At 33.6% G+C, this 26,862-nt stretch overlaps 1 protein-coding gene across 2 annotated transcripts in view; it reads right to left on the bottom strand.

The window, feature by feature from the left end:
- Nucleotides 1-1,068: 1,068 nt before the first annotated feature.
- The window catches only part of LOC145263067 (dnaJ homolog subfamily C member 1-like), a 73,490-nt gene continuing 47,696 nt past the window's right edge, over nt 1,069-26,862 (bottom strand). The window contains exons 8-11 of one of the 2 annotated variants that reach the window (XM_080119924.1): nt 24,905-24,968; nt 19,355-19,773; nt 16,802-16,895; nt 1,069-2,361 (exon numbers count right to left, since the gene is read on the bottom strand). In XM_080119924.1, coding sequence (XP_079976050.1) covers nt 16,821-16,895; nt 19,355-19,773; nt 24,905-24,968 — 558 coding nt within the window. In that variant the 3' untranslated portion in view covers nt 1,069-2,361; nt 16,802-16,820. Of the gene's footprint in view, nt 2,362-12,498; nt 12,598-16,801; nt 16,896-19,354; nt 19,774-24,904; nt 24,969-26,862 lie in introns of those variants that run through there. The other variant, XM_080119925.1, reaches the window with a different exon arrangement.

The raw sequence follows: 26,862 nt of genomic DNA, 5'->3' as shown, positions 1-26,862 counted from the left end.
AAATAAATTCATCAGCAGAACAATAGAGAGGAAGTTATTCACCAAGGTACACAAAAGGAAGTTGAATAGGATTGTTAATCAAGATGTGGAAGTGAAGGAGAACAAATAACCAAACAATGGAGGTTAATATGTTCAGAGTTATGGGTAGTTTTAGGAGTGACAAGGAGTTTTGTGATAGAAACAGTTTACAGATAGTGTTTGGTTGGTAACGATTGAGGACAGTTTTGAGTTAAGGAGTTGCAAGTTTAACTCAGTTGAAAGCAAACGGGCCAGATCGAGAGAGTTTTAGGAGATAGAGAGGAGTTGACATCAACTGACAAAGAGGCCTCGACAGACTGTAAAAATATGGACCTTAGCATTCAGAGGGTTGATGGTGTCACGCACACACACAGAGTGCAACTGATGTTTGTAAAATGTGTGACAGTGTCGTTGGATGTAACAATAATAGTAGTGACGATGATGGAAAGAAAGGTTACGGTATTGATTTAATGTGCACACACTTATTTGTGGATATAATGAATTAATAAGAGAAATGTTTTCCTTCCATGGTAATCGAGTTGGCATAAACAAGCATAGTATCCCTGCAACATATATCCCCGATAGTAGCCCCCTACATCAATGTGGCTTAGTGCCTTGTTTGGGGTGAAATAATAAATAAAAAAAAAAATAAAAATAAAAAAAAAAAAAACCCTCTGTTGCTTGTCTCAGTCTATTTTTTTCTATAAATACTATTATGGCATGTGCTCTGAAGTACTGTCTGATCTATTCCCTGCTTCCTTTGTTCCAGCTCGTTTGACTAGAGGTCTAGTGGTCTCCATCAATCTGCTGTTTTAATACCTCCTTGTAATACAGCTTCTTTCCAAAAACTGCAAAATTGTGGAACTCTCTTCCTGCTCAGTTTTTCTCTTACTTACAGTTTTAGTCTTTTCAAGACTAAGGTCAATAGACATCTCCTGTCTTTGCAATAATCACCTTTCGTTCTTGTTAACTCCTTACATCAATTGGCTTCATGTCTTGTCTCAAGCGATTTTCATAAAAAAAAAAACAAAAAAAAAGAAAACACTAAAATCACTTGATGCACCAATTTATTCATCACAAATTGGAAACATACTTGAATGATTTTATATAAATAATGTGTCAATTCATTCATATTAACTAATACTTGATTAAAAGTATGAAAAATGTTTGTATAATACAGCCAGAAAGCATAGTTCAACATTTTAAAAAATTGTCCAACAAAATCTTAAAATATTTCTAAGATAAATAATGAATCTGAGAGAGAACTTTGAAAATTCTTTGCAAATTTTGCTTCCAAATTTTTCACACGAGGATTGATAACTTGGATTATTCAGACTACTATTCTCATTAAATTTCCGAATTTTGGAGATAAGGATTGGTTATTCATATGATCTGGGTTCTTCAGACTACTGTACTGTTGTGAAAATGACATTCAAGATGAAGACAGTAGTCCGAGGATTCCAAATATCATCATGAGTCATATCTTTTGCTTGGTGTGGATTGCAAACCCACGTGACATATTTTACCATTCCTTCTGATCCAAGGCCGATCAAAAACATTTTTTCTCCACCTTCTCCTTAGCTTTCCTCCGATTCCAAATAATACAAATACTATTCTTAGATGTTATTTCTCACAACTTCTATTGAAGAAAGTCGGGAGTCATATCAACGAAAACATCAAGAGATGAAAATGGTAATTCGAATAATCCAAATAATCATATTCCACAGTGTTTGATATAAGATTAACAAACATCTAAACACATCATGAAAATTGCAGGATAGAATTGGCAAATCGGGATTCTTCAGATTACTAATCTCGTATTCGACATGAATATCCTAATCTCTGAAAAGATGCACCTGAAGAATGCCTGAGATTTCAATGGACAAAACTGAAAATGTCACTCAGGATGAAAATATTAGTCTGAATATTCAAAATTTTATGCAAATTTTATTCTGCAATTTTTTTTGTCTTATGCCTAAGTGTTTGCTATTCTTTACCAAAAAATGAAGAAAAGAAATTATTTCAGGATTATACAATAATTAGACACATTGTCCTCCTGGCATCATTTCTCCATGTTGCAGAATCCAGTTGACTGCCGCTAGGCCTGTTATAAGCATCATGTTTTTTTTTATGGTTTTAAGTTTTGACTTTAAAGAGTCTTTTCAGCCAAGAGACCCCCCCCCTTTCATGAGCCCATTTTTTTTTTTTTTTTTTTTTTTTTTTGTAAACTTGCGAGGTTAATACAAGTCAATGTGACAGAGTCTTTATCACAGATGTTCGTTTAACAAGATGAACTGAAGTCATTCGCTTTCAGATTCTTCATTCTCACCCCACCATGATGATCTAAAAAAGAAAAAAAAAAGTTGTCCATCATTCTTTTTTTTTTGTTTGAAAAGATCAATTGGTACTTCTGGAGGAAATGGGACAATGCACGCATTTTTTGTTTAACGACTGGTCTCTGCAAGGAGTATGCATGCGTAAATATTCATCTGTAACATTTTCTTATGCACTCATATGCACTATCAGCAGCAGTGAAGGATAGCTGGCTTGCAAAGAGATTAGCAGCAGCAGTAGCCGAAAAACGAGATGACATTTATAAAATCTGGTGATACAAAAAAGTTTTGGGCGTCAATTAAAAAGCGGTCATTTTTGGAGAAGTCTAAATTGACTTTACCAGATTTATGGTCCAAACAGATAAGTGGAATGGTCGCTACTGACTTATGTAATTTGCATGTATGTATGGTGCAAATATTTAAGATATTGCAAGTCACCATTTGTTGTTGAACCCTTATCAAAAGTTTTGTTTGATTATTTTTTTTTATAAAAGAATGGTTTACACACTAAAAGATCTTTGTGATGAAATAAACCAAGCTAAGTAAATAAATATGTTGAATGCTGCGTTAAAAACAAAAAGAAACAAAAAAGAAAAAACGTTTTGTGGTTAAAGAAACCGTACAAATGCATAGATCTTGCAAGAACCGGTTGTTAAAACAACTTGCGTATGTGCACTTTTTTTTTCCCCCTTTGGGAGTACCAATTAATTTTTTTTTTTTTTTTAATATTCCAATTATCGTAAAAACCCACAATCTCAACACATTTTGCTAACAAACAAGGAGATAAAGTCAAATAAACACGATTACTCAAAATATACGTTCATCTTGCAGTGTTTAGATTTTGTTTTAACGCAACATACATTCATGGTGGACCTGATTCATCTAACTTACAGTCACTATCGTTGCAGTACTCGAGATAAAAGAAATAAAGACATTTGAGAACGGGACTTTTTTTTTTCTCAAAATAGTTTTTTTTTTTTTTTTTTTTTTTTTTTTATTCAATTTTCACCCCAAACAAGGCACAGTGCCACTTTGAAGCAGGGGGCTACTATTAGAGAATTAATTAGCGGGGTCATTATGAAGGGAGAAGAGTAGAAAGATGTTTGTTAACATTACACTTGAACTTCTGCATATCATTGCAGTTGGGAAAGCAGAATCCCGGAAGGGAGTTCCAAAGACCCGCAGTTCTGGGGAAGAAACTATTGGAGTAAAAGGCTTTCTTGCACCTAGGGATCTCCACTGTAAAGGGATGAGACTTAGTAGCTTGTCGGGTTTGTCGGGGGTAGTTACGTCGGGGAGGTACAAGTGTTTGCAGTTCGTCAGAGCATTCACCATTAAAGTATTTGTAGAACAGGCAGAGGGATGCAACATCTCGTCGATGTTGCTTTTTCTCGTTCCATCAGCCATGACCAGGTAGAAGTCTTAAATAATTCATAATTGTACTGTTAGTATTACCCATAGCGAGGATCGAACCATCAACCTCCAAAGACTGTCACTTAGAACTAATTATCAATTAACAATTATATCCATCACAGATCCTTGCAGACATAAGTAATAATCAGTTCTAAATGACAGTCTCTTGGGGGTTGAAGGTTCAATTCTCAGCATGAGTAACACCAAGAACACAATTACAAAATATTACTTGTTCAGTGATTGTTTTGTGAACACGCAAATTTTAAAGATGATTTTTAAACTATCAATTAGAAATTCTTTGCTAAAACCAAAGTTTAAAAGAAAAAGTTATTTTTTTTTATTTTTATTTACTAGCATTTCAGTCCGGCGTTGTCCGGGTGTTTGGAGGTGCATGTTGAGAAAAGAAAAGAAAAGAAAAAAAAAAAAAAAAAAGGTAAATTTTTTCAAATTTGACCCCTATTATGACCTCTTAAAATTGTTTTGGGCTCAAATTAAGTCAAGTTAGATCTATGTCCAAGGAACCTATATCTAAAATTTCAAGTGTTTAGACCCAAAATTGGTGGAGGAGTTTGGTAGAGTTCTCAAAGGTCAAATCATCGAACTTTGACCCTTTAACAGCCAAATTTTTGGCCGAAAACAGATTACAAAGATTTTCCTAAATCTCAGTACCTTGTATATCAAATTTTGAATCTGTAGAGTTAAAATTGACAGAGTTATTGCGTAGGAAAATGTACAGACACACGTTCACTTTTATAATAGATCGCAGGCTATTATCCTTATCTTCCTTAGATGTTGTTTCGGCCAACTATTCCTCTGGCCTTCGTCAGGTGGTAACCGCAACGCGATAGGAACTCCGAATCTCCTAACTGCATTCTCAGCAATTACTGCCATCCATAGTTGTTGTCGTCTCACCACATTTTGACTGGCTTTGGGTAGGATTGAAACCACTATCTTCAGGCAATACTCACTCGGAACCATAGAGATTCAACATCTCTATCCACGGGCCCCGAAGGGCGATCAAGGTTAGATTTTTTGGTCTAATAAATCCATGTTTAGTTTATTATCTGATCTCCCATGGGCTTACTTGGCCAAAACGTGGTGAGATGACAACAACTATGGATGGCAGTAATTGTTGAGGATGCAGTTAGGAAATTTGGAGTTCCTATCCCATCGTAAGTTACCACCTAACAAAGGCCAGAGGAATAGTTGGCCGAAACATCGTAAAACAACATCTAAGAAAGATGAGAATAATAGTCCGCAATAAATAATACTCATCTTAATAATGAATTAGCAAAAGTTATTGTTCATTTGTGTGTCTGTAGTAAAAATAAACGTGGGTGCATGAAAATGTCAAAAATAAAAGTTTCCACTTGAGGCTAGAGTAAGGAGAAAACAGAAAAATCCATTAGAAGTTCAGATTAGAATTAGAGCTATATGTTCAAGATGTTGTGCCATAGCTTGGCCTTTTAGCTTGAATGAAGGTGTGTTATCTGTTCTAATATTACGCTATTCTGTCGTCAGTCAATGAATGAGAAGTTCTTCTAGACTGAGGCCATTTTTATTTTTGTTCCAATCCGGAGTGCCCCTTTTAGCAGGAGCTGGATTTTTCTACATTAAAATCCAAGCTTGTGTCTAATCCAGACTTCATGGAGAGGTGAGTAAATAGAGATAGGAAGTCATCAGCGATATATAACGAATAAGCTGATAAAATCATTTCCAGCGGCAATATGACTTGTTTGGGGATGGAAAAGAGTAAAACCAAAAATCCCCAATAGATTTTTATACCCCAAATGATTTTATGCTGTTGTTATCAATCAACACTGATCGCAACACATTAAGGTATTTGTGTTGATTGGTGATCTTCTAAATCAACGAATTTCAGGTGAAAACATTGTATTTTTACGTGTCGTGTTGAAATGAGTATATATTCCAAGAATTCCGAAAAATGTGCTAGATGTATTTTTAACAAAAAATTATCCACCTGTTCTGAGATTTGTAGACCTTTATTTTAAATCAAGGGAGATGAGCCAGTTTGCCATACTGAATTAGTTGCGCAGCACTTCCACATTAAAACATACAATAAAACTCAATAATTTGATAAATTATATTTTTACTTGTAATTATTTTTCTACTGGATCATTTTTACCTGAAATGCATTGATTTAAAAGATCACCGATCTACACAAGCACCCAGAACAATGTAAATGTAAGGAGAGAATGAACTACTGCTACATGTTAATTAGACAACAAGATTCCAGCTGTTTATGTGATGAGGTGCCGTCCAGATGATGTGCTGTGATTGAAGAATTGGCACAGTGTAGTACTACATTTGGTGCTTATTCAGATTGGCACATATGGCGGCATTTAAAAAAAAAATAAAAAATAAAAAAAAATAAAAAATGGGCATCATACACATTTCTGTATACCAATCATGGGGCAAAGATGAAAATTTTAAAAATCACAATTTGATCAAGTAGTTTTTTTTTTTCTTCCGAAAAAAATTTTTTTACTGTTACGATAAGGGTTAAAAAACAGCATCCATATTGAAATCAATTGGTAGACAAGGGCAGACAACTGTAATGCACATGGAAACTGTGAAAATAATCAGATTACCTTACCTTATTATAGTTGCTAGAAAATCATGGCCTCATTTGTCACTGATCGGTAAAAAAATGACAAATTTGGTTTAATAAATATTAAAAAATTTTTATGATTTTTTGAATATATAATCTTCATTCCATGACAAGTAGGTACAATATAAAAGTTTTGTGTCAATCGCTATAAGTGTGCATCTGAATAAGCACCCCATATTTCCAAACAAACGAGAATCATAAATTTTTCATGTGCATACATGATATCAAAAACACAAAAAAAAAAAAATTAAAAACCATCAATGTTAACCCTTTACTGCCCAATTTATTTTTTTTGCTTTGCCTTTTGTATATACTAAATATATTCAGTTTTTTTAATTTTTGAGATGAGGATTGTGTAGTTTGAAGAATCCAAATTATACAAATGAATGCATTCTATTATTCAAGCATTTCCCTTTGCCGCTGGATTTAACCCTTTACTGCCAGAATTTATTTATGCGTGAAATATATTGAATACTTCGACCCCCTGTTTCCAAGCTTATATATTTTTATGCAATAAATCATTTTTTTTTTTTTTTTAATCATGAAACCCACTAGGTGTGTTAGAAACTGACCTTACGAATGCGTGAAATATATTGAATAATTCGACCCCCTGTCTTTCCAAGCTTATAACTACTCGAAAAATGTAATTCAAACCCTAATTTTTTTTTTTTCAATTAAAAAAAAAAAAAAAAAAAAAAACAATGTGGTTTTTAAAAAAAATGTTTTCAACTTCAGACCTTACAGGTAAATTTCTAAAAAACACTTTTTTTTGGTTTTAAATTTGAATATATTAGATATTGATCTTTTATCTTCAATTTGTGATATATAAAACTTTGGGGCGTAAATTATTTACTTTTTAATAGACATTTAAAAATGGGGGTGCATGAATTAAAAAAAAAAAAACAACAACAAAAAAAAACGTTTGTCTAAAATATTATATTCGGTTTATTGGAAAGAGCATAAAATTTCACATTGACCCTGAAAATATCATAAAAATTGAATCAATAGAAAAATTTTGATAGATTTTTAAAGTTTAAAAATTGAAAAATACTTAACTCGTAAAATTCAATTCATTTCATTATTGTTTAAAAAAAATAAAAAATAAAAATAATATTTCTATTACTTTTTATACAACTTTAATAGTTTATTTTGGAAGTATAATCCATAAAGAAAATAAAAAAACAGAATTTTTCACATAAGGCTAGAGTAAGAAGAAAGAAAATTCTATTCCAAATTAAAGATAAGATTCTTCGGACTACTGTTCTTATCTTAAATGTTACTTTCATAACATTTCAATCAAAGTAATCTCCAACCTTCTTGTGTACCTTGTTGAACTCTGCATAGAATTTGAAATGGAATCCTTTATTTAATCCATCAGTCAGGACTGGGTAGAAATCTTAAATAATTGTAATTGTATTTTGAGTGTCGTCCACACTAAGGATTGAACCTTCAACCTCCTGAAGAGTAATTTTTACAACGGGTCCTTGCAGAACAAGATGAGAACAGTAGTCCAAAGAATCCAAACAGAACGAATAATCAATACTCATCTCAAAAATTCAGAAACATCAATGGGTTTCATGTTTAGGATCTTATGTCACAGAGAAAGTCAACAGTGTAGATAAGCTGATAAAGTCTTTCTCTTCTTTCTGAAGGAGGGAAATCGATGATGTTAAATGCAGAAAACAAATAAGTTTCATACTGCAACTAAATTGTTAAAGTAGTCAACTGATTTTGCTTCCATAATATTCTCAAAGGACTAACAAAGGAAACTACCGTTTGTTGAGGAGTTCTTTTCTAAGAAGAATAAAATTTAATTTCGCCGACGAGATGAGCAGAATATCGCCCCTAGAAAGGAAATCCCCACTTTGAAAGATTTTTCAACCGAAGTTTCCTTCAGAAAGGAAATCTTCCATAATTCAGGAATTTACCCCGTATTTGTACGTATAAAGCCTACCACAGCGGCTTTATGGTCTTCTCTCCCCTTTGAATTAAAAGGCACATGAGCCTTCACAAAGGAAATTACTTCTTTCTCCCATTTTAGGTCAAAGAAACTTTTTGTTTGTCCTTTCGGAAAAGAAAAACAAAAAGAACATTTTGTCAGAGAAAGACTGAACATTTTGTTAAAAGGACTGAATATTTATATATTACTAGGAAATGTACCCGGCATTGCCTGATATTAAATGTAACATTACATTTCTTTAAAAACACTGAAGTAAAAAACAAAGGGGGGGGGGGAGAAACTGAAACATGCATAAAAAAAAAAAAAAATCAAGCTGAGATCAAAACAAAAACCTAAAGACAAGGAGTCAGGTACGATAACCATTAGACCAGCTTGCAACGGTCTTTAAGGTGTTTTTAAACTTTGTAAAACAGTTAACAAATAAAATACCCCCCCCCCCCAGTACCTACCAGTTTTTCAATTTTAACCCCTTAGCAGCTTTTTTTTCTGGAGGAAAAAAAACGATTAAAAAGTTTTCCACATGTATGAATATCCGGGTTTGTATTACTGTACACATAGATTCGAAAAAGTTGTCAAAAAACAAATATATAACAAATAAATGTTATCAAAGGCAAGATAAGTTACTTTTCTGCCAAACTGGATATATTTTTCGTGTTTTTATTCAATGTAACATGTTTATTCAGCTCGAAAACCATACAGTGTTTACCGATGTATTGGAACATTCAAGATGGCGTCTTATTCTCTCTTTAACACGGTAAGTGTGGGAAAAGATGTTATAAATAAAAAACCGGATAAAATACTGTTAAAAACTCGCTCAATATATGTTACCGTGACATAGGTTGACATATATTCGGCGGGGTTTTAATAGTATTTTGTACAGTTTTTTATTTATAACACCTTTTTCCATACTTACGGTGTTAAAGAGGGTGTGAGACGCCATCTTGAATTTTCGAATACATCGGTAAACACTGTATGTTTTTCGAGCTGAATAAATATGTTACATTGAATAAAAACACAAAAAATATATCCAGTTTGGCAAAAAAGTAACTTATCTTGCCTTTGATAACATTTATCTCTATATAAATAAAATGAACTCATTTTTTCCCCCCCGTCTGATTTTGACATTAATAGGATTAAAAATCAAGATATTTCATGCAAATATAATATGCACAAACGGCAGAACAATATCTGAGGTGTGTTATAGGCTCATTATTTCTCAAATTCCTCGATAATCTTAGATTTCTATACTTTTTCTGCTGAGAAGTCACGGCCAAAATCGGTTAAGATCAATGGAAGTGGTAAAATATTTTCTCTCTAATAAATTCCTCCTCCCCCTGCCACCACTTAACACCGTTTGGGGATCGTTCACAAGGAACAGTTGAGAAGAGAACACTGGTTTGGCTTCGTAGTTCTTTCATGTCAAGTTATTTAAAATCACTAAACTAAGCTGCAGTGCTCTGTGGCGTAGTGGTTAGCGTGCTGGACAATTCACATTATATTTTCACGTTCGCGCCGACCTACCGTAGTCGTTTTTTTTTGTTTTTTTTCCCTAAACAACTGGAATGGACTTTTCTTGGTGGCCGAACTGTTAACGTTGCAGATGTTTTTTTTTTGTTTTTTTTTCACACTTTATTTTCCTACTTTTACTCATGACTCCGGGTTTGATCCTTCCTACTTACCTACCATAACATTTTTTAAAACTCCACCCCCGCGTCCCGGAAACAAACACTCGGGCAACGCCGGGTACCCCCGCTAGTTTGTTATATATTTGTTTTTTGACAACTTTTTCGAATCTATGTGTACAGTAATACAAACCCGAATATCCTATATACCAAATTTCAAGTCTGTAGATCCAAAATTTGTTGAGTATATAGGTTGAGAAGTGTATTCATACACGCACACACACATTCTCACTTTTATAGATATATAGATAGATTAAAATATTATGATTGCTTTGGAGCTTATATTTTTGTACGCAAATAGAAATGTGATTCGTTGACAAAAAAGAATAAGCAAAGTACACCTTACCAAAACAGTAGTTTGTATGATGCAGATACTCATTCATATTTAACGAGTCTAAAAGATCTTTTCTTAACTGGTTATATGTTTTATAAACAAGAAAAAAAAAATTAACGTGGTATAAGAAAAATATTAAATATTTCTTTTAATCAAACATTTTTTTTGGTTATGTGCAAAAAAAAAAAATAAATAAATAAAAAAGGAAAAAAGCATTTTACATTTTTACTCATGAAACATCATTGAGCTTCCAGGTTTTAATCATATATATATATATATATATATATATATATATAGTCATCCACATACAGTACTATTTCGCTGTATCAAAGCTCATTGTGGCTAGACAGGCACCTACCTCAAGCCAGGATCAAAACCCGACCACCCAAACGATAGTCAAGTTCTTACTGTTACGCTATTCGGCTGCTGCTGTGTGGGTAGTGAATTAACAATGTTTTGGCATATATATATTCGATTTTGTTTATGTGAGACGATATATAATCATTTCTACAATTACTCTCTAATATGAATACTAAGTAGCTTATGTTTTTACCACAAATTTTCAAATATTTTTTTTGTACTTGACATGAAGCAGTAAACCATGTGTTCTCAACCGGGATCCAAATGGATCCTAGGGGTTCATGGAATATTTCTGGGGGTCCACAGGCAAAATATAACAAACTGAGGGTCCACAATGATATTTTGGTGGTCCGTGAATAAAACCAACTCATAATGGCTTTTATTATTAAAAATTTAATTTCTACTGTAATTTTGGTTTGACACGAAAAATGCTGAAGTAGACATTCAAACAAACTCAAATGTATTTTCTAAATTTAAAAAAATTTCTATAAAATTGCAATAAGAAAAAAAAATGAGGAGCTGTATTATTTAATTATTGGAATTGTTTGAGCTGAATAATTTATATATTTTATTTATTTATTTACGGACTATGATCCTCATAATATATATATATATATATAAAATGAACTGATTTTTTCTCCTGTGATTTTGACCTTAATAAGATTAAAAATCAAGACATTTCATGCAAATGTAATATGTACAAACTGCAGCACAATATCTGAGGTGTGTTTTAGGCATATTACCTCTGCCCTTCATCGCTAATCGTAGATTTCTATTTTTCTGTTGAGAGTTCACTGACAAAATCGGTTAAGATCAATGCAAGTAGTGAAATCTTTTCGTTCTAATAAATTCGTTCTTCCCCCGCCACCCATTTACACCATTGTGTGATCGTTCACAAGGGACAGTTACAAATGACCACCGGTTTCGGTTTTCTGTACCTCGTAGTTGCTGAAAAAAAACTGGAATGGAATTTCAACCTGCCTTTCCGTTTGATGCTTCCTATTGGGTGAAACGCACGACGCTTACTTTTACGTTGCTTAATTACCATTTATTTCCCAACATTTATACACACAAAAAAAAAAAGATTCTTTTCATTTTTTTTTTTTTAAATAAACATAATACATTATTTTCGTTTTCTCAATGTTTTTTTTTTCTGCTTTCGTTGTTCCGATTTTTTGGGGAAGTTTAACATCGTTTTTTTTTTTTTAATTTTTGCTTATCCTTTACTTTACCCCCTCCCCATTACACTCACCTACAAACACCTGGCAAACGCCAGGTACCCCCACTAATATACATATATATTAGGAGTATAATATATAAAGATGAGGATAATAGTCCGCAAATAAATAAATAAAATGATAGGAGCTGGTTTTTAATATGCCCCTCAGGCAGTCGGTTCTTTTCCTATTATATTGTCTGACTTTCACCCTCCCATACTATGACTAATAATTATGAAGGGTTCCACCGGGAAGAAAAAAGGAAAAGGGAATCCATGGGTTAAAAAAGATGCAGAACCACGGCAGCAAATGGTGGGTAACAATAGAAATCGACATAACATACTCAAGTACTGCAACAACACCACTCAAAGAATGGCTATTAGCAATTTTAAATCACATGAAAACATAACTCCTCGTTTTTTATAGAAATGCATCAAGAGTCTGAGAGTTTACGAGCATTGAAATACTCACCAACAAACATGCAATTATTTGAAAAAAAAAAATTTTTTTTTTGTCCATGGCACTGTGATTTTAAAGAAGCACATTCTGTTTTGGATTTTTTATTATTTAACCAATGTGATGACCAGGATCGTTATTTTCGTGTATTTTCCAAGCTAATATAAACAACCTGGTGCATAAAAATATTCCCTGAAAAAATAAAATAACATAATAAAAAATACTATTTTAAATTAAAATGATCATTGTTTTTTTTTTACCCCCACCAAAAAAAAAAATTTTGATATATATACATATATATATATATATATATATATATACACACACACTGTTTATATTTGAATAATTTACCCCCACCAAAAAAAAAAAAAAATTATATTATATATATATATATATATATATATATATACACTGTTTATATTTGAATAAACGTTTTTTAATATATCACTACACAATCATGACAATGTTTCAGTCAATTAGTTATAACTAGGGCTATGACAACAGAATATTTTTTTCATTCTTTTGACTCCAGTATATATCTGACACATTAAGACAGTCAATCAACCGAGAACCACATCAGTCTATATTAAAACATAAGATATTATCGGATACATACTCAAGAGTCAAAATAACGAAAAGAATATGCTGTTGTCACAGCCCTAGTTATAACTAAAGACCTTATCAGACGATAATAGACCCTTCTTTTAAAAAGAAAAAAAAAATTCAATTTTTTTCCAAAATTCTTTTTAAAAAAATGGACTACTATTACCTGACAAGGTCTTTAGTTATTCATAACTAGGGCTATGACAACAGCATATTCTTTTCATTGTTTTGACTCTTGAGTATATATCCAACACAGACACAATTAATCCACCGAGAACCACATCACTCTACATAAAAACATCTAAGATATCAATTGATATATACCTGAGAATCAAAACAAGGAAGAGAATATGCTGCTGTCATAGCGATATTCATAATTGGAACATTGTCATGATTGTGTAGAGACAATAAAATTTACACTTTGTTCTATTCATTATTGAGCACTCTTATAAAAACCTTATTAAATTCCTTGGTTTTTATTTTGGATTATTCCTAACCTGGAATATGTGTATATAACCGTTGTATCAATTGGTTACCTAGATGTAAATCTAATGAAACTTGCAAGATTATTAAAGAGTGTTCAATGCAGCACAGAGCTGGTATATAGTCTGTTTATTATACGAACATTATTGGCTACATATGTTCATATAATAAACAGACTATCAATTATGAAAGAGAGTTATTATTATTCATGGTTAAAAGTAAAAAGTCAGCTAACAGGTTTATTTTTTTAAAGGGAATAAAAAAGAAAAAAAAAAAAACAAGAGAGAACTATGTATATGTATATATTTTTATGTAGAAGAGATTTTGAAGGCTATCACAATGCAAGGAATGGAAGGTAGTCGGTGTTGAGGAAGAAAGACGACAACAAGTGATAATTTGCAAATCAATAAGTATGTACATAAATGTCTATAGATACACATATTTATTCAATTGTGATGAGTATCAATGTCTTACTTGAAGAGGTCTACTACTGTATGTGATAATTTCAATAATATATTTCGGGGGAACCCTTTTTTTTAATTCTTTAAAATTAACAGATCTATTCAAAGCATGCTCAATGGAAGAGTGAAAACAAATGAATTAAATGGCTGTGTGAGATACCGCAGCAAATATAAGGAGTGGGGGTGTATATGTATCGCATGTTTTGAGTGATAAGCATTATTGTTGTTAGGTTTTTCTTTTTCCTTCTCGTAATTTGTTGCTTTTACATAATCATTTACTTTATTTTATGTATTATTTTTATATTTTATTTTGTTTTTTTTTCTGCTTCCTTTTTTTTTTCTTTGCTTATTCAGTGAAATGACCTGGTCTATGTAGGTCAAGTGGGACTCTTGCTTGAAATTTTATTAAAATTTTTTTTTTTTTATTACATTTTCACCCCAAACAAGGCACATTGCCACTTTTGGTGTAGGGGGGTACTATCAGGGGCAGCAACTACTGGGGCACTATGTTGGGATTTGGGCAGCAAGATGTCGGTTCACGTTACACTTGAACTTCTGCATGTCAGTACAGTTAGGGAAGCAGGGACCTGGAATGGAATTCCAGAGTCTATCGGTTCTAAATAAACTAAATTGAAATGAAAAAAATAAATGGACAATCGAACAAGAACGAAAAAAAAACGTTTCATCTATAATCGATTAAAGTTTTAATAAAAACAACAGAATGTCAAGAATTAATAAATTTTAAGACCAACAATACCGATTGTCATTCGTGTGTTCTTCCCTCTCTATCTTTCTACCTCTCCCAACCACAGATCTAAACACTCCAACAGTTGGCCAAGAGCAACCCCATTCTCCACTCTCCCCTCTACTACTACTCCTCCTCCTCCTCCTCTCAATACTTAACCCATGGTCACATTCAATGCTACCAAGACTAAACTGATTTCCTTCAATAATTACAAGAAACCTTCTCTGTCAATAGCAATGGCCAGTGACTCCCTGTCTGAGAATATATATCTTTCAAACTGCTTGGCCTAACGTTCACAGGAAACATGAGTTGGAACAATTATATTGAAAACATTGCCAGGGCCGCTGCGAAAAAGGTAGGCTCTCTCTCTCCCATGCTAGAAAACTACTGACACCTGAAAGTATCCTGTACCTCTATAAGGCCACTATTCGCCCATGTATGGAGTATTGTTGTCACATTTGGGCTGGTGCATCTGCTGCTAGTCTCTCGCTCCTAGACAAGGTTCAAAAGAGAGTCGCCAATCTGATAGGCCCTGAACTGGCATCTAAGCTTCAGCCTCTGTCCCATCGATGAAATGTTACATCCCTCTGCCTGTTCTACAAGTATTTTAATGGTGAATGCTCTGGTGAACTGCAGACACTTGTACCCCCACGACGTAGACACCCTCGACAAACCCGACAGGTAGTTAAATCCCACACCCACATAGTAGAGATCCCTAGACGTAAAAGATCTTTCTACTCCAGTAGTTTCTTCCCCAGAACCGATAGACTCTGGAATTCCATTCCAGGTCCCTGCTTCCCTAACTGTACTGACATGCAGAAGTTCAAGTGTAACGTGAAACGACATAGTACCCCAGTAGTTGTTGCCCCTGATAGTAGCCCCCTACACCAAAGTGGCAATGTGCCTTGTTTGGGGTGAAAATGTAATAATAATAAAAAAAAAAAACACTATATTGAAGGCACCTTGTACCTAAATCCATTATTATGATCTATAGATTCCTAATTTACTGGTAGTTTAAAGCAAATATCCATCTTTTGTCTCATATCAGATGCTAGATAGTAATATATTAAAGAAAAAAAATTTATATTGAAAATAAAAACATCTCATTAAAATTTTAAAATAAACAACCCGGGATAATACGTTTCATTAGCAACTTTAGTTTTGTAAATGTTACAATTGGTTAATGTAGTTAGAGTAAAACCACCTCTCCTTTTCCTTTACCAAATATGGCAACTTATACACCTGGCGGAGGTTGGAGATTACATCGCCTGAAACATTGTGAAAATAACACCCAAGATGAGTACTTAGGTCCAATATTAATCCAAATAATACAAACATGCCTATATATATATATATATATATATATATATATATATATATATATTTTAGAGGGAATTAGACTTGAAGCAGAGTTTATTTTAATGTATTAGTAAATGTATTAATACTTTTAAAAGAAAACAGTGCCCATTGCCCATTAATATATATAAACAAATATTCATCCTTTCATCATTAGTATCAGCAGAAAAATAAGTTTAAAAAAAAAAAATTGTTTTTGAAATCGGAAAAGAAACATGAATTTTTCCGATTGCAAATCCAATTCCGATGCTTCCAAAATTTCGAGTTTTTCCTCTATTCCTGATTAATTGTCCCAACATTACTCCTGATGCAATCCTCCACCTGTATAGGAATCATGTTTTTTGTTTTTTTTTTTACATAGGCATCACAACATTATCAAGGCCCAGAGGCCACTCAAGGATAAGGGTTAAAGAGTGTACAGTAGAAATTGGACAATATAGTATAATCATTAGTAATGAAAATTTGGTAAATTTGATAACTTATATGGAACGGCTCATCAAGAACTTATTTACTTTAGACTTGAACACAACCATATTGTAGTCAGCCGGAAAGCAGGAAAACGGAAGACAATTCCACAGACGTGCAGTTCTAAGAAAGAAGCTTTATTCATGGAATCTACGTGACTGCTTCCCTGTAGATTGCTGTTGCCATTGCCGTTTTTCAGTCCACTGTCAACAAATACTCGTTGAGCCATAAAAATTTTGTTTTTTTAATTTTAAAAGAAATTGGTTGTGTAGGTTTCTCTTACCTGTAATGGTATCGGATGCTTAAGTAGTGACAATGGTTTCTTTCCTTTTTTTAACCAATTCCACTAAATGCTTAAAGCGTGCGATACAATCTTCCTGCAAGAAAAAAAATTAATAAATAAAATAATTAACATTGCAAGTAACAAATCTTTTTAGAGTGTTCACGCGTAATCATCTAAAATAATAAAATTTTATTTATTTGGCTGCTAGAAAGTCATTTGTGACTAGAATTAGTTCAAAAGTTGATTATATTTTGAAAACCAGTATTTCTCAAAGCATCCACTATTTTATAGAAGAAACATAAGTCACATTAACTTAAATTTTAACCAGAAAAAATGTTTGCCTTTTTTTAAGCGTGTAAATGAAATATCATTAATTTTGTAAACAGCAGCTGCTGATGAATTATCAGTGCTAATAGAAAGATTTTTTTTTTAAATAAATAAATATGAGAAACTTATAACACAAAATATATATTTTTTTTTTTTTTAAAAACAGACATTTTAAAAAAACTTTTTTATAAAACATGAACAAAGATTTTGTAACACATTTCTGGAATTAAAATGAATATAAATTAAAATAACACAAAAATGATTGTTTTGTGTTAACAAAATAAACATTTTAAAATTTTTAATAAAACATTATCATGGATCATGCATTATTGAAATATGTGTGATTTTGAAAAAACGTATTACTTTCAAATTTTTTACATTTTCATAATAAAGTCAAAACTTTTTTTTGCAATTAATGGAAGAAAGTTGGATACTTATGCACTTTTGTTACCATGCTGAAATAATAACATTTTGAAAGCCATTCTTAACATGGGGAAGGGAGGGTGTTTTGTAACTATTCTATGCTTCCACCTAAGAATTTAATAAAAAAAGATAAAGATATCGTGAAACTTGAATTTAACCTGAAAAAGCTATTAAAAAATAACACGGTATCAAAAGTACATAAGCACCGAAAGTTGTTGTCTACCCCTGTTATGCACTCTCCCCATATCCCAACTAAAAACCAAAAAAGCAATTCCATCCTAGTAGTGCACTAATGCCAAAAACTTAGCAAAAATGGCTGTTTCATGGTGTTAACATTTTAGCCATTAATTTGCTCAAAACTCTTCAGATCTTTCATGCAGATTATTAATTAATTAATGTGTATGAAAGGATATTCATTTGCAAAGAAATGGTGGTATTTTGAGGACGAAAGTGCTTCAGTTATTAAAATATGATGACTTTAGTAGAACTACCTTGAAATTTAAGATTTTCAAAAGAGTTTTTTGATCAGTTAGTATTGCTACATTCATTAGACATTCAGCATGAATACATACCCCATGATATAATTGTATCACATTTGTTCAAACTCAAACATACTTCGGTACTCTGATTAATGTAACTTCAGAACAACATCTGGTTATGAGAGTATCTGTTGCAATATTTTTGGTGTCATGTGAGGATATACCCCATAAATTTGGGTGATTCCTTATATAAGAACGAACCAATCAAATGTCAGAACAATTTTATAAAATGACTGAATCTTGTTGAATTCTTTCCATGTCAAAACAAAATGGCCACTGCATTCTTGCCGATCACAATTGAATCGATTCTTTATCTGAGAAAGTTTCTCAAACTGAATTCATGCTGCCATATTTTTTAAAATTTTTTTTTTAACCACATTTTTCTATGTCAAGAATGACTTTACACTCAAAATCTTTATTTCCGGATCAAATTTTTTTGGGTGCCACTATACTATAATACCAATATTTGAAATTTTTAATAACGAATTTCAAGGCAAACCAACGGTTTTTACTTAACTGTCACGTTACACTAATGAATATATACAAAAAAACGATAAAACAAAGTCACTGATGAATGACTCTAGTGTCATCAATGCACTTGAATGAGTGCATTCTCATACCTCGAGGGGTGTCCAGTGTGAGCACGCACACACCCATTACAGTAATCCCATTTTTTTTAAAAAGAGTAGAACGCAAGAACATATGCATCAACAGGAAATTACCCTAGCATATCATCTTTAATATAAATCTCACCTGTCTGTTTAAATGTATGTATGTTTGTATGTCTGCCTAAAACTTTTGACAGAGGTGACGGATTTTCACTAGATTAGTATCATTTTGAAGCACGGCCATTTGGATGCCAAATATAAAAAAATTGGCCAAAAACATTAATTCCTTCACCCTCAACTGGGCACTTTTTTTACAAGGAGAGGTCGCTTTTTCCGCCTGTATTTTTGAAAATCATTGCCTCTTTTCGATTGACTAGCCTCAATTTAAACCTTCGCCACTTCTCGTTTCGCGATAGATGCAATGGTGAAGATATCACTTTTTTTTTTCACGTTTTTTTTTTTTTCCTCCTTTGCAGTACAGGTTTGAGCCTACCTGCCTACTACCACTTTTTTCTTGCTCAACCCACACCTCCAAACACCCAGATGATGCCAAGCACCTAGGCTAGTTATTCAATAAAAAACAAATAAAATAAAACAAAAAACATAGAAAGCAAATCATCATTCTTTGTTAAAGATTAACACTTCCAAATACCAACCTTGGTTTTATTGGATAAGTTTTCAGCAATTTTTTCCCACCTCTGGTCGGTTCCTTTTGGATATTGTCTCAGCATCATTTCAAGAACCATCTGTTCATTCTGTGACCAACCTCCCGCATCACCGTGAGGAGTATCACTCTTTGAGTGTGTTTCTGACGAAGAACTGGTATCATCAGCTGATTGCAATTCCGTCTGAGAATTATTTTTCGATGTCCCGGCTGGTACTAAAAAAGTCCGGTCCTGTGGAACCAATTTGCCTTTAGTTACATTTTTTTTTTTACAGTTTGTCTGCGAAGCATTGTTTTCAGTGGCACTAGACTCGGTTGTGCTATTCAAGTCAATTTTTGTTGATATAATATTGTCACTTATCTGTGATGTGCGCGTTGTCGATTTGAATTTGATGCTGTCAGCATCGCTTCCTGGAAAAAGAAAAGAAATCAGCGTGAAAATGAAAAAAAAAAAAAAAAAAAAAAAATCTATATATCTATAAAAGTGAGAATGTGTGTATGAGGACAACTCTCAACCTATATACTCAACAAATTTTTGATTTACAGACTTAAAATTTGATATATAGAGTATTCAGACATATAGAAAATTTTAATCAGTTTTCATCTGGAAAAAGGGATGCTAAAGGGTTAAAAATGAAAAATAGGTAATTCATTATCAGATTTTTATCTGTTTGTCAACTGTTTCATGACTCAACATGTGCGAATCATTAGAAACTCTAAATAATTATTTCAACCATTCAGAGACAAAATACAGCAGCATGCCCAAAGATATACTGACTGAACTTAAAACAAGTTTTCTAATGCAACTCGATAAGAAATATCTGCCTTACTACAAAAATGCTAGTTTTGTTTTGGTGTCCTAACTACCCCCCCTATTTTTTGCTGATGAGGAGATTATATTCGAAGACAAAACCTTTGTCAATTATTGTCAATTTTAATAAGAAATCGTTTCCGAAATGATCGTACGCTCAAGTTGATTGCGTTTGCCTTTCCTTTTGAAACGGATTCATAATTTACAATTATTAATCTTTTTTCTAAAAAAAAAAAAAATAAAATAAAAAAAAAAAAAAAAAAACGTGTATATATGTAAAAATATTTTTAACCTTTATATATCTAATTTTAAATAAGAATGTAAATATACTAAATACTAATCATAGTGGGGGTGATAAGTAGTTAAATGGATTAATCCGTAATCTTATAAATACAAGACTGAAAAATTAAAAAATATATCCATTTTAAATGTGGAAATTAATGAATCACACAGGTAAGAAATTCATTTTTATAGTATGAAAAGATTAGTAATTGCAATTAAGAATAGGAAATTGGATCAAATGTTTGTAACATGTCTTCTTCCTAAGATTAAGGGTGGTGGTGTTTGATCAACATTGCTGGGGAGCCATGATGTAATATACTGTTTTGTTTTTAAATCCCCGAAACAGTGTTTCATGGTAAACAACTGATGATCCCTTGAAAAATAAATTATTGGTACTATAGTAAATTCGAGAGCGAGTTGATGCAGTGATTGCAGGTCATTAAATAACTTACTGACTAGATGGTTTTCTAACGAATGATAAAAAATGATTTTTTGTATAGTTTTAAAGGTTAAAAACTTCAAAGACTATATATATATATATAGTGGTGGCTAGTCTCCCTGAATGATTAAAAACAAGACCTTCCAAAGGGCAAATGAACCCTTTTTCGGGGTCAATGGCCAACTAGCACCGTGTGTGTTTGTGTGTATGTATGTGTGTGTTGGGGTTGAGAGGGCTCCCGTAAGCCGTGGTGAAGGCAACCTTTCTAGGAGAAGCAAATCCCTGATTTAAAAAACCATAAAGCGGGAGACCAGTACCCGCATTAAGCTGGTCTGCAGTTTAACTTGTTGTTGGCTATCTTGCTCTTGCTTGTTGCTAGATCTCAACATTTTGAACCGAGAGAGAGAGACTTAGCTGTCGTACAAAGCTAAGACTCTGTAACATCATCTGTGTACAGATACTCCTGCAGGCATTTGTCTATTAAAATGGTCCTGTGGCTGTGGAAGTCATTTTTGGGCTCATGGATTTTAAGTGTCTGAGGGAGTGGCACTCGTCTGACAAGACGTTGCAACCATCATCATATATATATATATATATATTAGTGATGGGACAATTCCAAAATTTAAAGACCACTCGAGGATAAGTGTTAAAGAGTGTACAGTAGTGAATGGGACAATATAGTAATCGTTATTAATGGATATCAGGAACCGTTAGGAGTGAAAATTTAATAAATTGGATTATTTAAGAGGAATGGTTCATCAAGACTCATCCTTCGGCTAACATTCACATTTGCGGTGACTTCAATGTCCATAATGTGGAATGGCTGACCCACTCAAATAAAACCGATGACGAGGGGAGGTTTTGTCATGATTTTGCCATTGCCTATGACCTCACTCAGATTGTTCACAAACCCACCCGTGTGCCCGATACACCCGGTCAATATGCAAGCCTACTAGACCTTTTCCTCACAACTTTCCCTGAGCTGTGTTCATGTTCCGTTCTATCTCCTCTGGGATCCTCTGACCACTCGATTGTATCAGTTAAGATAAAAATGAAATGTAATAAGTCTTCAGACGTACCTCTCCACCGTACTGTATATCGATACTCTATGGCTGACTGGGTTAGCTTCCGTACATTCATATCTGACCTACCTCTGCATTCCATGTTTAAAAAGGATGTGGCCTCTATAGTATCAGACCTGACCGAATGGTTAATTGTAGGCATAGACCGATTCATACCATCCAAAAAATTCCAACAAAAACCTAACAGCCAGCCATGGTTCTTCCCTGAATGTGCTGCTGCCATTGCGCACAGAAATCAGTTTTTCCATAGCTACCAACGTAATAGATATACTGAGACTAAAGCTGCTTTCAGGACTGCCAGCAACCACTGTAAAAGAGTAATAAAAAATGCAAGAGAGCTATATGTTCAGTCTGTTGAATCCAAAGTAGCTGAGCAACGGCTTGGTTCCCACCAGTTCTGGCAAATAACAAACAGGATCTTGAACAGAAGCGTGCGTTCTATTCCAACTATCATCAATGGACCTGAAGTCATCTTGTCAGCATCAGACAAGGCCAGACTATTTGCCAAGAACTTTGCAGCTAATTCTACCCTATGCGACAATGACCATCAACTCCCTGTATTTCCTCCTATAACAGACAACACGCTATGCAACTTACAAATATCTGTGCGTGAGGTTGCCAAGCTAATCAAGAATCTTGATTCCAGTAAAGCAACTGGCCCTGACAGCATTCCAGTTATAGTGCTGAAAAAGCTCCAACCAGAACTTGCCTCCATACTTACAAAACTGTTTAAGTTTTGCCTTAAAGAGAAGTGCTTTTCAACACCCTGGAAAACCTCATCAGTATTCCCTGTATTTAAGAATTCAGGTGAAAAGTCATCTCCCTCTCAGTGCAGACCAATAAGTCTCCTGTGTGTCATGAGTAAGTTGTTGGAATCCATATTAAATAAAGAAGTAGTCAACCACCTCAACAGAAACAACCTTCTTAGTGACATGCAATATGGTTTCCGCTCTGCAAGATCTACAGCAGATGTGCTAACGTTTATATCACATAGGATTAGTGAATCTATTGACAAAGGTTTCCTTTCTAGGGCAATTGCTCTTGAAATATCAAAGGCCTTCGATAAGGTATGTCATAAGGGCCTACTTCACAAGATTTCCAGCTACGGTATTACTGGAAATGTTTTCTCAATCATTTTGCTCTGATAGGTTCATAAGAGTAGTGGTTGATGGGCAGAAATCAGAGGCCCACCAATATAAATGCTGGAGTCCCCCAGGGGTCCATCCTGGGCCCAACTCTCTTCCTGATCTACATCAATGATCTCCCTAAACACATGCTTAAATCATTCGTTGACATTTATGCTGATGACACGATGATCTATGGCAACACATCAAATGCCGTAAATGACAAAGTTCTCTCTAATTCTCTCTCCTCTGATCTTGAGCGCGTGGTACAATGGGGGAAGAGGTGGCTGGTCACTTTTAATGCATCCAAAACCAAGCTTCTATCTTTACATCATCAAAGCTCTGATCCCCATCTGGCATCAATTGAAATGGATGGCTCTCATCTTGGGGAGGCTCCATGTTTTGACAAGCTTCTGGGTTTGACCTTTACTCCTGATCTGAAATGGAACACATACATCAAATCTGTTGCCAGGGACACTGGGAAAATGGGGGGATCCTTCTACCGCTCCAGAAGATATATAACTACTGATGCAATTCTCTATCTGTATAAAAAGCCAAGTACATCCAAGGATGGAGTACTGCTGCCACATCTGGGCAGGAGCTGCTAAAAACAGCCTATCCAGCCTTGACAGAGTACAAAATAAACTTCGTGGTTTAGTGGAGAATGCCCTTTTCTCTTCCCTGAAACCTCTCTCCCACAGAAAAGACGTTGCGAGCCCGTCTTTGTTTTATCGTTATTTCCATGGCAGGTGCTCGTCTGAGCTCCAATCCCCCCCCCCTCGCCAATCTTTCACGAGAAACACCAGTCTGGCTGAAACTACTGTCAATAATTTTCCCCACTCTTTATCTGTGCCTAAATCCAAACGTAGATTCCATGAGCAAAGCTTCTTTCTTAGAACTGCATGCCAGTGGAACTCTCTGCCGCTTGCCTGTTTCCCACCTGACTACAACTTGGACGTCTTCAAGTCCAACATAAACAAACTCCTGACAAACTGCCCCCTTAAGTAAGTCACTCTATCAAAACCCCCAATACTAATAATTACTACAATACTATCTCTGATTACTGTACACGCAATAACCCTTATCCCTGAGTGGCCTTCGGGCCTTGATATGTGGTGACCCCACATGTAAAAAAAAAAAAAAAAAAAAAAAAAAAAAAAAAAAAAGACTTGTACTTTGGACTTGTAGATGACCATATTGTAATCAACAGGAAAAAAAACAGAAGAGAGTTCCACAGGCGTGAAGTTTTAAGAAAGAAGCTTTATTCATGGAATCTACGTTTAGGTTTAGGCATGGATAAAGAGTGAGGGAAATTATTGATAGTATTTTCAGCTAGACGAGTGTTTCTTGTAAATGTTTGGCAAGGGGGGGGCATATATTGGAGCTCAGACAAGCACTTGCCACGAAAATAACGATAAAGCAGAAACAGGCTTGCAACGTCTCTTCTGTGAGAAAGAGGTTGCAGGGAAGAGAAAAGGGCATCTTCTACTAGGTTACAAAATTATTTTGAACTCTGTCAAGGCAGCTCCTAATTTCTGATTTAAACAGTCTACATGGGTCATCTAAGTTTCTACATGTGTTGGCTTGTCATACTATTTTCCACCTGACTATTGGCGACCGTCTATTTTCTTTGAGCTCTCAGTAGTGGTTAGCTAATGCTGTTTTTATTTCGAGTTTTGTTTTATTGAAGCTTGGAAAATTCTGTGTAACTTAATTGCCATATATATTTTCAAAACTTATTACCTAGCTCTACTTGTGTATCGAGCACTATCAAAGTAAATACTGAAAATATAGAAAAGTTTACCTTGCAAAGTAGGCGTGACATTAATAGGAAAGCTCTTCTTGTTGACTTTAGATTTGCTTAAAACCTGAAATACATGAAATATACAACAAAACTAAATAAATTTATTCACACCCGTGTCAACCCGGTGTTGCCCGGGTTTTCTTGGCCGCATATTTAAAAATTATTTTAGATGAATAGTGAAATCTTTAAAAGTCGAAAAACAAACACATAAGTCATGTAAATGTGTGAAACTCTCCTTATGTCATTCAAGTCATTAAAAGATTGTCGTAAGGATCATTTCTTAAAATGGGGTTCGTACAGATTTTCAATGTCAATTTTCAAGGCTTTTCAAAATTTTTTAAGGCCTTCTTCAGACAAAATTCAAATTTTCAAAATAAAATTTGGGATTTGTTTTACAAACCACAGCAATTCGAAAAAGTGATAAATCAAATATACAACAAATATATGGGTACTTGTACAGTTTAATAAAGACATTAAAAAATGAAAATATCGAAAAAAAAGTTTAAAATGTACGTATCCATTATGGAACAAAGTTCTCCGAAAAAAAAATTTCACTCAATTTCATCAAGTAGTTTTTTTTTTTTACAGAGAAAAAACAATTTATGATACCGAGCAAAAGGTTTGATTTTTAGGAAGAAAAGCTAGTATTAAAGATGGGGAGGGAGTACCGGCACTTTAAACTGAGTTATCTCCCTGTGGCGGTTCTAAAATCCAAACAAAATTTTTAAAAAAATCCAAGATGTCTGCTTTCAACGTGCTGTCATAAAAACGTCTTTTTCCGCTGTAAAAGAAGAAAAAAAAAAAAAACTACTACTTGATCATATTAAGTGAAATTTTTTTTTATTCGGAGATCTTCAGTTGAAAACAGATACATACAATATAACCTTTTTTCGATATTTTCATTTTTTAATGTCTTGATTAAACTGTACAAGTACCAATAAATGTTACTATAGCCAATAAAAGTTATTTTGCAACCTTTTTTATTTTTGTATGTTTTGAAGTAGTTTTAAATGCTTTTTATTTAATCTCAAACATTAACTCTCTTTACAGCTTTTAATTTTCAACCAAGATGGCTGCCGTCTTGTCCATTTTTTTTTGGGGGGGGTAGGGGGGGGGTCACCATTGGAGAGTCCCGTCCATGCAAGAAAAGTATTTTTTTTTAAGAAAAGGGAAGTAATTTTATTTATGGCAGTCGCCACTACTCCTTTCCCCTTGAAAAAAAAAATAAAAAAATAAAAAATAAAAAAAATTATAAAATTTAATTATAAATGAAAGCAAAAATAGACAGAGGAGATTTCAATCTTTATCAGAAAACTACTCAGGTAGTTTTCTGATAAAGGGACGTAACTCTTGTATCCACACTAGTATGCCATTCCAGAACAATGTATTTAAATTTTATTTCCAATATTTAAAAAATATTTTATTGGTATTTTTATTAATACTTGAATAATTTCATAGTATTTATTTTAATTTTATTTTTAATATTGCAATAGAAATTTTTACTGGACATAAAGAATACAATTTTCAAAGCCATTACAAGACATTTTCCATATTTTCAAGGATTTTTCAAGGAAATGATAGAAATAAGGCCTTTTTGAGTCAAAATTCAAGAACTTTTCAATTTTGTACAAACCCTGTAAAAGCACGATCAGTCCAACAGTGGCTTCATTGCTATTAGACTGCTGTGCTGTCCAATTTTAGGAGGTAAGCCTTCCCAAGATTTGCCTTCGCTATGAGAAGGGATTAGCTTGTTAATCGTGAAGTTTCTGTATCCGTGATTGCCAACGAGGCTGCTCAGGCACTTTTTGTAGGTCAGAATGCACTAGCTTTTCAAATCCATACACGACTTTGTATCTAAGCTGCAAGGGAGTTAATCAATTAAAGATTGTCGCAATCGTAACAATCTTCTGGTGATGGCCCGCATTCAATTCGAGAATAGTTTGTGGATTTTTTTTTTG

This window comes from Euprymna scolopes, chromosome 38 (assembly GCF_053919585.1).
Source record: "Euprymna scolopes isolate OS-2025 chromosome 38, ASM5391958v1, whole genome shotgun sequence".
In the NCBI taxonomy this organism is placed as follows: domain Eukaryota; kingdom Metazoa; phylum Mollusca; class Cephalopoda; order Sepiida; family Sepiolidae; genus Euprymna; species Euprymna scolopes.
The sequence above is the reverse complement of the archived record's forward strand: the minus strand, read 5'-3'. Positions and strand labels throughout refer to the sequence as shown.